The sequence below is a fragment of the Perognathus longimembris genome, chromosome 10, assembly GCF_023159225.1.
Source record: "Perognathus longimembris pacificus isolate PPM17 chromosome 10, ASM2315922v1, whole genome shotgun sequence".
Lineage (NCBI taxonomy): Eukaryota > Metazoa > Chordata > Mammalia > Rodentia > Heteromyidae > Perognathus > Perognathus longimembris.
Genome location: NC_063170.1, coordinates 67,548,772 through 67,564,649, shown reverse-complemented (window position 1 = coordinate 67,564,649; position 15,878 = coordinate 67,548,772). Strand labels below are relative to the sequence as shown.

Here is a 15,878-nt window from a genome sequence, read left to right as displayed (position 1 = left end):
GGAGCCACGTGGGGGACTGACAATGCAATTCCAGAGGTTGGAGGTGTGGCTCAGGTGGTGGAGCACCCGCCAATGAGCATAAAGCCCCAGTTAGTGAGTTCGAATCCCAGCCTCTGACAGAAAAAAAACCCCCTGCAATTCTACCCTTTCACTTCCCTGTTCGAAACCATGCAGTGGCTCTTGGTTGAGCTCGCAGGTCGCACTCCTAACGCCCCTTTGCGGTATGTTTTCTGCCGATTTCTCCTCAGCCTCAGCCCCTCTCAATCCCACTGAGACTCACCCACCTGCCAGACATTTGGTCACCACGCTTCTCCACCTGGAAAGATTTTCCTGTGGATACTCCAGCCCCACCTTTGGTCCTCAGTCTAGAAAGTGCTTCCTCCAGGAAGCCTCTGCCCCCTCCCCCCAGCTCCTTTCCACTAGGACCCCACCCATCGGTCTGTTTCCTGTGGATCTAGCTCCCTTACTCAAGTGGAATGTCACAGGTCAGGGGCTTGTGCAGCTTCCATTGGACCCAGTATGTACACACACACACGCACACACACACATGCACACACACATACACACACACACGCACGCACGCAACACACACATGCACACACCAAACATGTGAGCCCACACTGGAAAGCAAAGTAAGAATAGGAGTTGGGATCAGAGAACAAGAATGCCCAGTACAGATACTGCATGGGGCAAGACAGGACCATTGGTTTTTTTTGTTGTTATTGTTGTTGCTTTTGTTTTTTGAATAAGTGGCTTGCTATGTAACTCAGATAGAATTAGCTCATGTTGCCCAGGGTGGCTTTGAACTCGGGATTCTCCTTCCTGAGCTTCCTGAGTACTAGAATTATAGGCATGTGCTACCATTCCCTGCTCTGGGCTTTGATTTTTAATTGTTCTCCTTTCCTTCCGAAGGTTCATAGAGAGGTCTTGGCAAAGCATGGGAAAGGGAAGTTGTGTTTCACTAGTTTGGAAAGCACTCAGACCTGAGTGTGCATCAGAATCCCCTGGAAGGCTTGTGAAAACCCAGATCGCCTGGGCCCATCCCGGTGTTTCTGGCCCAGCGGGCCTGGAGTGGATCTGCAGAATCGGCATTGCTAACAAGCTCCCTGGGTGTGCTGGTGCCGCTCCTTGGGGAATAACTGTGGGAGGCTCTGAGTCGCATCATGCCCAGCCGCGTATGCCTAGGAAACTCTCAATGTGTTCTGAATGGACTTAACATGTATTCTCCTTAACCTTTCTTCCCAAATGCAAAAACAGAACCCTCCAGCCCGTGCCCCTCAGAATTCCACAGAAGGGCGAAGGAAGGGCAAAGCGGTTCAAAGAGCCTGAGTGGATCCTAGGAGCTGGGAGAGGCAGACGTGGGGAGACATAGCCTTCTGTGCTTTGTACCGCAGTTCTAGAACTCATGCATGCGTTTTAGATACAGTCCATTTACTACTTCCTAGCCCCAGGGAAGCAGCTGCTTCTCAGAAGGTGAAAGTGCATCCAATAAGTACCACATTGCAAGAGAGCGGATGAAACAGGATTAGTGTCAAAGACCTGGGCCCTGGGTTCTGACTGCAGTCCTATGCCTGCGGAGGAATCACTTCGGCTCTCCCTAGCCCGTTTCCCCTGCTGTATAAAAGCCAACCCCTCCGGGGCTCCGTGAGGTGGGTGATTCTCTAAAACAATGTGACAGTTCCAGTGAGCCAACCTGAGCTGCCTTGGTTCCCCCAGAAAGGACCAATACCTCCTCTCCCCTGTGAACTGTTGGTATCTGGTCCTGCATCAGACCCGGCGGGAGAGCCGAGACCACGCCACCCTCAATGACATCTTCATGAACAACGTCATCGTCCGCCTCTCCCAGATCAGCGAAGATGTCATCAGGCTCTTCAAAAAGGTAGGGAAGTGGGCTGCTCCATCTGTCTCAGGTCTTTTGCCCCAGGCTGGCCTTGGTATCACTGTGCCAAGAGGGTGGTAGTTTGGGGGGAAAAGGGACCAAAAAGGGCAGGTAGTGAAGGACACGAGGGGCTCTGGGTCATACTTGGTACTCCATCCCTGAGTTTGACCCTCAGACATGTCTGCCAAGGCAGGATCTCACCCACTTCAGCAACGACCCACAAGACTAAAGACCTTTACCTGGGTAGGTAGGTGGTGAATGTGCACTGTAAGAAGTCTGAAAACGGGGAAACTGGGGGGGGACAGCAAAGGAAGGGGAGACACTGTCCAAAAAGAAATGTACTCATTACCTGACTCATGAAATGGTAACCCCTGGGTACATCACCTTAGTAATAACAATAAAATTGTGCTTTAAAAAGAAATCTGAAAAAATGAAGAGGAGTGCATATATAAAAATTGAGACCCCCCCAGAAGTGGTATCACTCAGGCAGTCTGATGTTCTAGGAATTTCTTTGATGCACAAATGCAAGCATGTGCCCTACGAGTGCTTGTAATGTATACATTTTCTAGCATAAAGATACATTTTTCACAAATGAGAACGTTCTTAATATATGACGTTATTGCTTGCTACCTAGCAAATTGTATAATGTTCAAGAACACAATTTTCCTACATCAAAAACATTTCTCCAGGGCTGGGGATATGGCCTAGTGGCAAGAGTGCTTGCCTCGTATACACGAGGCCCTGGGTTCGATTCCCCAGCACCACATATACAGAAAATGGCCAGAAGTGGCGCTGTGGCTCAAGTGGCAGAGTGCTGGCCTTGAGCAAAACAAAAACATTTCTCCAGGGCTGGGGATATGGCCTAGTGGCAAGAGTGCTTGCCTTGTATACACGAGGCCCTGGGTTCGATTCCCCAGTACCACATATACAGAAAATGGCTAGAAGTGGCGTTGTGGCTCAAGTGGCAGAGTGCTAGCCTTGAGCAAGAAGAAGCCAGGGACAGTGCTCAGGCCCTGAGTCCAAGCCCCAAGACTGGCAAAAACAAAACAAAACATTTCTCCAGCGTTTCGAATTATTGCATAGCATTTAATTATATTGATGTACCCAAATTTGTGTACCTAATCTTTGACTGTTGGACAGTTAGGTTATTTCTATCATTTTACTCTTACAAATAATGCTGCTGTTAGCTTCTTTCACTTTCACAGTTACTTTCTTAGGGTTGGTATCTGCAATGGAATTTTAGGGTCAAAGGTTTGTTTTATTTCATTGCTTCTGGAAGCTAAATGTCCACGTGGCAAAAGGGGAAGGCTGTCACTTTTAGACCCCTTGAGGTCTCTGTATCTTGCGCTCCCTACCCAGTGTCTGGCAGGCAGGAGGTGCAAATGTGTGGACTGAGCTCACTTTTATGAATGACAGTTTCCTCATCTGTAAAGTGAGCTTGCGAGTTAGCTTCATCCATACCTTTTCTACCCACTGGGGTTTAAATCCGTGCTTCCCTGAGTTAAACAAACCACACCAAGGAGACAGGCGTTATTGATAAATGGTTTAGGGTATAGCTTCTGGGTTCAGATTTCCTAAATTCTTAGATTCATAATCCTGTCTGTCTATCTGTCTGTCTCGGTCTACCTACCTGTGGCAGCACTGGGGTTTGAACTTGCTAAGTAGGTGTTCTGCCTACCGCGTGTGCCATACCCCTGGCCTCTTTTGCTGTAGTTACTTCTTGTGTTTATGCTTGGGTCAACTTGGACTGCAACCTTCCTATTTACATTTCCCACATATCTAGAATCGTAGGAATGTGCTACTGCATCCAGATTTTTATTAGTTGAAATGGGGGAGGATTGTCTTGCTGACTTTTTGCTGGGGTTGGCCTTAACCCATCATCTTGCCAGTCTCTATATCCTGAGTATCTGCAGCTACGGGTGTGAGACACCCCCTTTAGCTCTTTATTAGTTGTGTATCTTTGGGCATGCTGCTTAAACTCTTCAATTTCCTCATTTGTGAAACGGAATGGAAATACTGTAGGGCAGTTGGGAGGGTGAGCAGCGTTGTTGTCCTTATGTTCTGTGTGGACAGTGTTCAGCGAGAGCTGACTGTGACCCTACAACCACATGGGAAGATTATTACTAAGGCAATGATGAATTCATCTATTCTAGACGGGTGCTAGGTTACCTGGGATTGCTAGACACACAGAGAAGGACAGCTGCCTTAAAATAGGATCATCTCTCTATGGTCGGTCTTTGCATTGTCCACTCGGAGAAGTAGTTCTATAGCAACATTTCAGGTGCAGGCTAATTTCCTGCCCTCTGTTCTCCAACCCGAGCGGTTTATGAAATGTGGTCTAAGTGTACTATTCGCATAAGCAAACAAAATTAAGAAGGTAAATACAGCGCCAAAAAAAAAAAAAAAATCACACGATGCTTTGCAAAGTCCAGCCGAAGCACGCGAGACATCTGCCAGTTCGCACTCCCTGTCCTGTTCCGGCTCCCGCTGGCGGCTGCTGTCACTGCTTTTTCATAGGGGGGAGTGATGCACAGAGAAAGGGTCATCAAGGCCTTTAGGAAATGAAGGGGCTTTTTCCTGAGCCGAGCCCTGGGACAAGTGAGATAAATCTTTTCAGTTCTCATTTAGGCTGACAGCAGCCTGACTTGTGATGGAGGTTAACAGGGTGGAAAATAATGAAAAAAATATCTACAGCTGAGCTCCTGGCTGCCTCGTTACCGGGCCTGTCCTGTAGAACAAAGGAAATGACCCAGCCCCTGTGGGCTGGCTGCTTTCGCGTGGCGTGGTCCCTTTGTGTCACATCAGTTATGTGTAACATTGGAGCCGAGGCCTGAACTCCTTATATAAGGCAGGCTCCTGCAGCTTCTCAGCCATTTTGAGGCTGAGTGGCCCCTAAAGACGGACGCTCCTCCCACGCCCGAGGTGGGGTCCCGGTGCCTGAGGCGGTTATCTCTGACCAGCCTGCCTTGTCTGGCTCTGGCAGCGAGGGGACAGACGTCTGGGCCTGGTATACTTCTTGCAGCTATCTTCTGGCTTGGGCCTGAGGTAACTGTCCTGCCTGCCAGCGTCTCACTGCTGTGCGATGTCATCTGACTTAATAACTGACCTTTGCTTTTTTTTTTTTTTTTTAACTACCCTTTCACGTGGGGGTTGCTCTTATAACCAGAGGCTGCACTTCAGATTCCAGAGGCCCAGCCCGCTTTGAGTGGGAGATGGGCACCAGCCAGAGTGATATGGAGGAAAGGAGATCTTAGAGGCCATCTGGAGTTACAAACAACAGAAATATTGACCAGCCTGCTTTTTGGAAAAAAAGGGAATTTTCCAGCTCATCTGAGATGAACTTGCTTTCAGGCTTGAGGGACTTCTGAACAGAAAGAATGTCACCAAAAAACTCCAATTTCCTGTTCCCTCCGTGTGTGTGTGTGTGTGTGTGTGTGTGTGTGTGTGTGTGTGTGTGTGTGTGTTGTTCTTGTTTTTTGAGGATGAGAATTGGGAGAGGGACATTTTCTAATTTGTCTATCCACCTGTGGTGACTAGATGGTCCTCCTTAGAAGCTTTGATCTGCATCTGTTCTGCTTTGAGTCCCTTTTCCTAGAATAGGGGTCCCTGGGCTCTGATTGGCCCAGCAAGGTCACGTGGGCACTCCTGAAGGGGCATCTGTGGCCACTGAGCAGGCCCAGGAAAGATGCCACCCCCGGAGCCAGATGTGCATTCAACCACACTGCTCCCACCGGCCTAAGAATGGGGGAGGGGGGCCCCCTCAAGAAAAACTAGGGTGTCCTTACAAGAAGAAGAGAGGAGTACAGCAATAGTTGTTCCATTGGGCTTTCTCAATCCTTTTGTCATCTTTTACTAGTTGTCCCTCAACAGAGCGTGCTCATTACTGCTCAGGATAGCTCTTTCCTCCCGGGAACAATAGAGAGTCCTCCTCTGGTCAAATGGCGTCAGTATCCTAAGTGATTTTTTTTTCCCAAGAACAAGAGGGTAGTTCCCAAGAGGTCCCGATTCTTGTCTCTGTGGCAAAGGCCTGCTTTGTAAGTTCCCGGTGTCATCTTCATCTCTGCTACCTCCTTCCATGTGTCAATTGTTTGGCTTTGTGTTTGAATTTTCTGTAAAGTGGGGCAGGCAGGAGGTAGCCCTGGAGTTGGGCATTGAAGGATGGGCAGGAGTCGACCAAGTGGAGAAAAGAGGTTGGGAGTTGAGGTTCTGCGGACGCACTCTCCGTGTTAGAGGTCAAAGGCAACTCGGGTGAAAGATCCCCAAATGGCAGTTTGCAGCTGAGTTTTGCCCTCAAGTGTAATCTGCTCAGTCCTCACTAAAAAAAATTAAATCAACACCTATAAATCTGACAAAATCAGGGTGTGTGTGTGTGTGTGTGTGTGTGTGTGTGTGTCACAAATCAGAAGCTCCAGCCATACCAGATCCCACGTGGGTCATCCTTGGCAGGAGCTCACAGGACCTGAGTGACTGCCAGTTCCATGAGCAGGGCATGCGCCTTTCACGGCCTGCAATCCCTGCTGTTTTCTGGTGTACTGTACCCACTCTGCTCCCTATCTTTACCTCCCCACCCCTATGTGCATTTGAATTTGTAGTCTTACCCTTAAGCCCATCTGCCAGTGGGTCTTCCATTCTGTCATGTGTCCAAATGACATGGAGTGCTCGTTAAGTACAGACGGCTGGACTCCACCCCGCAGTTGCTGATTCAGGGTGAGGCCTGAGAATCTGCATTCTAGAAATTTCTTAGCTGATGCTGATGCTGCCTGTCTGGGGACCACCCATGGATAATGGCTTATCTAGTTGAACCTCCTTGTTTACAGATGAGGAAGCTGAAGCCTGCATCTGGAAAACACAGAGTCTTACTAAAACCTGGGGTTGTGACTCAGGCCTAGGCCTGAATTCACTACCCTGTGGGCCATACCAGACAGGTTTAGTGTGCATCACAGTACACACACACACACACACACACACACACACACACACCGCCATGCCCATACCCCAACCGTTTGTGAGAATAGGCATTGAAGCCTATTCCACTTTCATTCTGTTTTCTTCAGCATCCTCAACAATAGCCATCTATTATTCCATGCTCTGATGCCTGCAGAATTTAATTACTTGCCGTGGCCGTGATGTGAATTTGATTGTTGGAAGCTGCAGGGTGCTGGAAGAAGCACTAATGAGGAAAGATTCTTAGCAGAGAAGAGAGGACATGGGTGGTTGGCGGGGGTGGGGGTGGGGGGTGGAGTTTGAAAGCAAACATTCACTGTGTGGCAACAAGGACTTGGTCTTGAGTGAGTTTTCTCGTTCCCTCCTAGAAGATGTCCATCGCATTTCATAAATAAATCAGGGCTTTTGTGTCCGGTAATTGCTTTGCTTTGTCACAGAGATCAAAAGCATCCATAGCCTTGGGTTCAGAGCCAAGTTTATTTTTCTTTTCTTTTCTTGCTAGTGGGAAGGAGTGAGAGTTTGCCTGCTGGAGGTTTCAGTTATGAGGCCTAGGAGGTGGGGGAGGGACAAAATGGGCAAACTGCCAAAGGACAAGAAGCCTTTGCTCCATCTCCACTTTCTCCCAGTGAGATGAGCCTTGCAAAACTGAGCGTCAGGAGGCAATCCCAACTCATTCAACAAACATATTAGCGCTAGCATGATGGTAGGCAAACAATTAATTATAGCAACAATTAGCCCTAGGCGAAGTGTACTGCACACACGCAATGCTTTAAGTGGAGAAGGGAGATACTGTCATCACCCCGTTTTACAGTTGAGAAAACTGATGCTGGGGTTTGACTCCAGATGGGTCTGACTCTAGACAGGTGCTAAAGAAGACGGAGCACTGCATCAGACACCCCCCCGCCCACTTCTGAGGGCATTCACAGTGTTGTTTAGGAATGGAGACAGGTGTCATTCACTCAGGTGTGTAGCAGGGAGGGCTGGTGGTCACCACCTGAATTCATACAGAGTTATGACAGGAGGCTGAGCCTTCCCACTCTCCTGTCATGTGGCCATTGGATGCCGGCTGCCTGTGGAAGGGGGCCTGGCCCTGGGCAGTTGTCCCTTCAGCTGTGGCAAATCCAAAGAGGGCTGACTGGGAGAGTAGTCTGTAAACAGCAGTCCCTGCAAGTAAGTTCTGCAGTCCTGAGGGAGATCTGAGCAATTTTTCACAATGTCTCCAATAGCATGCAGAGCTTTCTGTAGAGTAAGTGACAAGAGTTCAGACCAAAGCAAAGGCAGGTGGGTAGAAAGGGCCAGGTCCTGTCTCATGAACAGGCAGGAAATCTAGCACAGTGGTTAGGGTTAGAGATGGGCTATGGCTTAATCTCTCTTTTGTCCCATCGGATCCCTTGCTTTCTGTGTTTTCTTGTTTTCAAAAATAACCTCTTGCCTATGGTTGTTGTAAGATATTTCAAATGATACCAAACATCTACCTGGTATACAAGAAGCAATCAATACTCACTGCCCTATTATGTAACTGTACCCCTTTTGCACAACACCTTGTCAACAAAATTTAATTAATAAAAAAAGAAGCAATCAATAACTAGATGTTAATAGAATGACTTAAGAGTGGAGATAGGGGGGCTGGGAATATGGCCTAGTGGCAAGAGTGCTTGCCTCACATACATGAAGCCCTGGGTTCGATTCCCCAGCACCACATATATAGAAAATGGCCAGAAGTGGCGCTGTGGCTCGTGGCAGAGTGCTAGCCTTGAGCAAAAAGAAGCCAGGGACAGTGCTCAGGCCCTGAGTCCAAGCCCAGGACTGGCCAAAAAAAAAAAAAAAAAAAAAAAAAAGAGTGGAGATAGAATGGAAGAAAGATTTTATTCAGGTGCATAGATTTAAAAGAATCAGAAATAGGCTAGGTGCTGGTGGCTCATGCCTGTAATCTTCGCCACTTAGGAGGCCCAGAAAGCCACTCAATGACAGGCTCTAAATGACAGTGGTCTTGTTTCTTTCTCCTTTCATAACCTTTTCCCCCTCTTTTGCTTGCCTTATATTGAGGAGGACCTTCCACCAGTTGTGTGGAAGGAAGAGGCATTTTTGACTTAGAAAAGGCATGCTTCTAATTTCTAAAAAACTCAGTCAATTAGGAATGCATAAGCACTCCATCTGTAGTCTAATGTCGGATGCTTATCAAATATCACCAGCAAATCATACCTCCCATGGAAGAGCATTCAGCAGCATGGCTACTTACAGATTAATATATAAAACTTAATTGTTTTGTGTGCCAGCCCCATCCCATTAGGAAATGACATATAAATGCATTAGAAAACAAGAATGATTGAAAATTAATGCTATTGATGCTACAAATTAGCTGCATCCCAGAAGTTTTGATAGGAATGCTGTCATTGCCATTCAGATATAAATATTTCATGGTTCTCATTGTAATTTTTTTCTTTGCCCATGAATTATTCAAAATTACGTTTTTTTCCAGGTTCAAAGGTTTTTTTAAAAAAAGATTTCTGTGTATTTCAAATTGCAAATACTTTTGTTTTGTACTCTAATAAGAAAATTAGGTCTATAAGGGTTTTGTTTTCCCCCAGAGAAAGGGTATTTGTTGGGGCATTGGCTTTATCAAATTGGCTTTATCAAATATCAAGACTTCCTTGTAAACTGGTTGTAAAATAGGCCGCACTAGAGAATGGCTGGACAAACTGACCAATGAGATAGAACAGAGAGCCCAGAAACAGAGCCCCCCCCCCAACACAGTACACACGGAAAGATCAAGAAATAGTAGCTGTTATCATTATTATTCATAATGATAAATATCATCAGGCGCATTAATACTAATAGTAATGCTATTAATAGTAATAGCCATACATTAATGTAAGTAACACTGTTGCATTAATAGTGATTGATAGCAATAGTCATAATTAATACTAATAGCTAGTATTATTAATAGATATCCAGAAATTCTTACTTTGGCCACATCAGGCCACTCGTTCATAGCCATTCCAAAGAATCCCTGGCTTCTCACAGGCCCGTTGCCTTAGCAACTCTGAAATGAAGTTGTGAGGTTAAAAAGAGCCTCAAGGAGATACTCGGGGAAATGGCCGGGAAGGGGCATGGCTGTCCTGAAGTCAGGCTCATGCCTCAGCATCGGGACTTGAATTTGTATTCCAGCTTATTGCAAAAAGGAGTGAAAACGTAGTGTAGACATGCAGCAGCAGGAGACATGCATTAGTTCTGGAAAGGGAAGGGACAGAAAAGCTAACTGGGAGTAGGGAAAGGGAAAAACATGCAAGGAGGAGGGAATGATAACCCAGATCAGGACGGGAGGTGGACAGAAACTAGTCTAAAGAGTATACTTGAGGAGCTGGGAATGTGGCTTAGTGGTAGAGTGCTTGCCTCGCAAGCATGAAGCTCTGGGTTTGATTCCTCTGTACCACATACACAGAAAAAGCCAGAAGTAGCACTTGGCTCAAGAAGTAGAGCACTATTCTCGAGCAAAAAGAAGTTCAGTGCTCAGGTCCTGAGTTCAAGCCACGGGACTGCCAAAAAAAAAAAAAAAGAGTGTACATAAAGGCAATGGGTGGTGATAGGACTGACTCTTTCGATTAGGGTCTAGTGGTTGGAGTTGCTGGGCCCAGAGGAACACATTGTGCTTTAGACACACAATGGTGCTGGGAGCCGGCCAGTGCTTACATACAGCATATATTTAAATATGGAACATCTGGGTTTTAAGCCAGAGCAAAGTGGTGGAGGGATGTGTTGGGATTTAGAATGGAAAGATAGATTGGTTAGGAAAACCCTCTCAGATAAGATCCTGATTGGCTCAATCTGGGACACATTTCTGTCTCTGATCCAATCACTGGTGAAAAGACGGTATGCTGCCGGTCAAGCTCAGCCTCATGCCTGGTGGACCATCTTGTTTGTCCAGATAGGCAGGGACCAGTCCCACATATATTTCATCTTGTCTTAGAAAAGAGGAAGAGAGAAGCAAGAGATGGCCATCATGACTAGTATGTGCTTCGCAGGGCAGGTGGAAGAGAGGACTAGACCTGTTTGCAAGGGGGACCAAGGACCAGAGATACAGATGTCTATACAAGCAGTAAGCAAAGGCATCAGACAGGTTGGCAGTGTCCAGAGGGCTTGCTGCCCTTCATACCTTCCTTGTGCCCTGAACTCACAACCATTAATGTCTACGTAATGGCTTCTTTTCACCTGCATGTTGCATTGGGCACACAGACTAGAGTAAGTTAACCTTGGATGGGGTGGGGCTAGAAACCTATTCTGCATCTTTAGCTATCAGTTGGGACCTGCCTGACTCTGTTAACCCTAGACAGACAGAATCAGTGCTTAGCAGGCCGTCACTGAATTATGGCAGACTCCCAGGCAGTATTATTTATATACATATATACATACATATGTATATCTATGTATGTGTTGTATATGTATATTTATGTATGCTTGTGTATATGTATGTATGTGTACATATATGTATATATGTACATATGGGATTTGTTTGGGAAGGGAGATATTTTCAATTATAGTTCCAGAAATTACTGAGTGAGGAACCCAAACCAAATATTCCACCAGTAACTGGACAGTCACCAACTGTGCAACCCTGGCCAGTAATGTACCACTTCAGAACCTCTAGCCTTCCTTCATCTGTCAAGTGGAAATAAGAGTGGTACTTCCCTTAAAGGTATGTTAGATCATGTATGGAAGTATACTGATGTCACAGGAACTAAAATCCAGGACTTAGGGGGGACATTTCTTGATTTATAAATGCTGGGGAAGTATGCAGATTTTCTGAAAGTGCTGAGTGCCCAAGAAAAATGTATTTGCAGGCCAGAACAACCCACTTTGTGGCCTTGGTCGAAGGCCTGTTTTCCCACAGAGGGATGATTTTACCCCCCAGAGAACTTTTGGTGATATCTGGAGATCGTTTTGGTTGTGACAAGTTGAGGCTGCTGTCAGCACGCAGTGCCATTTGGGTATTTATAATGTCATTTGCTGGTCATACAAAATTATCAAGATGGGCAGGTGATGCGAAGCATACGTGTCTGTCCCATCGTGTACCAAATAATTTTTGTGAGCCCGGAGCTGGACATTCCCTCCCCCTGATATTGTGGTGTAGTCCAGGAATACAGCTAAATACCCTGCTGTGTATAAGAATGCTTCCACCATAGACAGATCTGTCTCCAAGGGAGCTTACATGACATTAGCTGGAGGCAGGAGGAAGAGGCAGGGAATCAGGCAGGGCGAGGTCTGCTTGTCCTCAGCTCTTGTGGCTTCTGCTTCATTTCATAGGTCTGGTGGGGTCAGAAAGATGGGACGCTGCCCTTTCAACCCCAGGGAACCGCACCGACCTGGCTGAGCCCTTCTTGGCCTAATGTCCTTCCCACTGTCCACGCTTCCTGTTTTCTAAGGGGGTGGCTTGATACCCCCAAACTCAGTAGGCATGAATGTGATGGGAAAAGGGGGGACAGCGAGTGCCAATATGGTGTCAGTTGAGTTCCCAAGTTAGGCATGGTGACCTGCTAGAGATCCTGAGTTTTGGCTTCCTGTTCGTGGTGGAATGATTGGTTTGGGTTCCTCATTCAGTAATTTTTTTTTTTTGCCAGTCCTGGGCCTTGGACTCAGGGCCTGAGCACTGTCCCTGGCTTCCTTTTGCTCAAGGCTAGCACTCTGCCACTTGAGCCACAGCGCCACTTCTGGCCGTTTTTTCTGTATATGTGGTGCTGGGGAATCGAACCCAGGGCCTCATGTATACGAGGCTAGCTCTCTTGCCACTAGGCCATATCCCCAGCCCCTCATTCAGTAATTTTTGGAGCCGCAGTTGAGGATGTTTCCCTTCCTAACTCATTCTCTCTCTCTCTCTTTGTGTGTGTGTGTGTGTGTGTGTGTGTGTGTGTGTGTGTGTACCGTGGGTGTGCCATAGTTCAGTGACTGCCTGCTGAGTACCCGCACTGTGGTCCAAGGTAGATGAACAGTCAGGCAGGTCCCACCTAATGTCTGCCAGTCCCACTAAAGGTACAGAACAGACCTGTAGTCCCAGCTCATCCGATCCTTGAACGAGAAGACTTCTCCCTCTGCCTTTAGCATTAAAACAAAATTAATTGGCACTTAATATTTGTATGTGTAGTGTGCAGTATAGGTGTAATAATCAAGCCGGGTATATGATGGCATATTATGTATAATAATCAAGTCAGGTGATTAACATGCCTAGCTCGTCAAAGGCTCGTCATATCTGTGTGCTGACGCTTCCTCTTCCGTGTTCCAGAGCAAGGAGATTGGCCTGCAGATGCACGAGGAGCTCCTGAAGGTGACCAATGAGCTCTACACGGTAAGTGTTGCCCGGGCCTGCCGCTGCTGGGGATTGGATGGCCTGTCTTGAGGACCCAGAGCTGGAGGGAGGTGAAGCAGGGGTCTCTTACCTGTGTCCTGTGTTGGACTGACAGCCAATCATTGGGTCGGTGTGTAATGGCTGACAGCCCCAGCTGCTGATTCTTTACATCTGGGGTGGGGTCTGAGCATGTGTGTGTGTAAGGGGGGGTAAAAGTTCACGAGAGGTTTGAATGGCCTGAGGATATGGGCTGTGTTATGTGTGAAAATGCAGGAGCACAGTCAAGGCAAGGGAGCGTGAGGGCGAAGGCTCCAGAGGGCAGGAATGTGGAGTGGAGCCTTAGGTAGTAGGCTCACTGCTTGTCTGGGTCCCAGGATCCTCTTCTGCAAAGCAAATCCCTTTTCTGAGGGTGATGTTTGCTGAGGTGAGCCTGTCTTCCCATTTTCCAACATCCCAGTTTGGCCCAGAGCTGACCTGATTCCGACTTGGAGTGGGGGTTACACGAAAGACGCGAGGGAGTGAAGAGCGTGAGCACCCTGGACCTGTGGGGTACGAGCTCTCAGACTGCTTGGAGCTGCCTTTAGCTTCCTTGGAGAGGAAATAGAGTAGCAAGTGGGTCGCAAGCCCCTCAGCCCTGTTGACATCCAGAACAGCATAGAACTGTGATGTCTTCAATGCACCAGGGTTCCTTGTGAAGCGTCTCCTTCCGCGTGTAGGTGGAGAGGAGATGCTGCTAAAATTCCACTTGAAAACCCCTAGTATAAGGGGAAAGACCCTCGGGCCTATGAAGCCTTCTGTCTTCGCTGTCACTGCCTTTCTAAGGTTGTGCATTGTGGAGCCTGCAGGTGGCTGGCTCCTCAGGCCCCCAGAGCATTTTCACAGGGCCTGGAGCTGAAGTGGAAGGCCAGGTTCAGAGCCCAGTCAGCTGCAGGACTTAGGGTAATGCAGTTGCTTTGTTGAGCTTCAGTCTCCCAATCTATAAAAATGGGGATGGAAGGCTGAGTGTGGTAGCAAGCTAGTCAAGAGGTTGAGAGCTAGGGAAGTCAGGCTAGGGAAAAAGTTAGATCCCCATGTCAGCAAATCAGCTGGGCCTGACCTGATCACACACGCCTGTGATCCCAGCTACCTAGGAGGTCTAGGTAGGAGTGGCATAAGACTGTGGTGTGAAGACCAGACAGCACCAGGGAGGTGTCAGGGACAGGAGGGCGGCGGCACCTCTGTGCCCCACATGCCGCCGGTGTTCAGCATGGGGTCCCCAACCCAGCAGGTGCTGCACGCTGCTGTCCCAAGGGCGGGGCAGCTGGATGGAAACGCCACTGGCATCAGACACACGGCAGGCAACGCTTGCTCTACTCGGGGTGGGGGGGAGGGTGTCTGTGATGGCACTCTAGAATTGGGGGAGGAAGCCCCCCTCCCCAGCATCCTCTCTTTTTGTTTTTTGGGGGGAGATCCTCGGGGTACCAATACCTTCCTAGTCATTTGTTGTTGACTGCATTCTGAGTCTTGGGGCAGTTGGCCTTCCGGATCCATGTATTCAACCAGCCACAGATGGAGAGTATGTGTCAGGTTATATCTGTTGTGAACATGTGAGGATTATTTTCCTTGTCATTATGTACTACACGATATGGCAAAATAGAACAACCATTGCATAGCATAGCACAGTATTATACATAATTAATCTAGAGACAGCTTAACGTATGTAGGAGGAACCTAGGTATGCATAGGTTCCTGTCCACCTGGAAACACAAATGATGTAGAGGGAGACTCCAGGGGTGGGTGATTAATTAATTAATGCATTCATTTATTGAACAGCCCTTCGCTCTGCCCGGCCCTCATAGCCTTTCAGTGTGTAAAGCATGTTAGTATGCACACACACACCCATTTATACCTATGCACACGCATGTACGCATGCTCACAATCATACACATTACACACCAGCTCACACACTCTAGTGCTTACACACTAGAATCCTCCTCAGCACAGCACATGGCTTTTGATCACATAGTAGTTTGGGAGGAAAAACGGGCAGAGAATGAGATTCCACATCACTGTGCCAATCCCTCTAGAAGAGACAAAACCAAAACAAAACAACGAACAGCCAGAAGTTCACGCTTGTTTTCATTGTTCAACTGAAAATATGTTTAGGTTTTACAATGAGATTTATCTGTTCTGTTGTTAGCCACCCAGCATCTCAGCTCCTCATCTGTGTTCAGTAGCTTTGCCCAGGCTGGCCCAAGCAGCGATGCCCGGCCTGCCTTTCAAGCTCAGGCTGTAGGAGGGGCCCAGGGCTGCTTTTCAGGGCCATAGGGAGAGGGGCAGGAACATCCACCTCCAGCAGCAGCCGGTGGCAGGTAGACACTGATGACAGGAAGGAAGAGGTTCTGCCTTTTGCAGACTCAAGCCTTGATTGGATTATGCAGCAGGGACGGGAGTATGAAATCCAGCCTGGGTCTCCAGGCAAGTTCTTGCAAAGGTGTCTCTCTCTGCTGTCTCCCTCAGGGGGCATGTGTGCAGAGGGGTTCATCCCAGGAGCCCACCAACCAGGGTCTAGTGTAGCTCTGTACAAGGACGTTCAGGTACAGCCCCCACAACTTCAACATACCATTAGGTACTTCCACTTAATATTTTTTCTCTAAGTTGCCTATAACCTTCCCTTAAAGTCCCGACCCCCCCACCCCACCATCTTAATTAGTGCAAAAGTAGCTGTGTGCATTAGCT

At 47.7% G+C, this 15,878-nt stretch overlaps 1 protein-coding gene across 4 annotated transcripts in view; it reads left to right on the top strand.

Annotated features, from left to right (window-relative positions):
- Srgap3 (SLIT-ROBO Rho GTPase activating protein 3) overlaps positions 1-15,878 on the top strand; it is a 173,089-nt gene that overhangs the window by 103,009 nt on the left and 54,202 nt on the right. For all 4 annotated transcript variants that reach the window (XR_007212395.1, XM_048356205.1, XM_048356206.1 and 1 more), the window contains exons 3-4: positions 1,717-1,879; positions 13,098-13,160. Coding sequence is in view for 3 of the 4 variants with exons in the window: in XM_048356205.1 (XP_048212162.1) it covers positions 1,717-1,879; positions 13,098-13,160 (226 nt within the window). In the remaining variant the exon portion in view is untranslated. The remainder of the gene's footprint in view (positions 1-1,716; positions 1,880-13,097; positions 13,161-15,878) is intronic.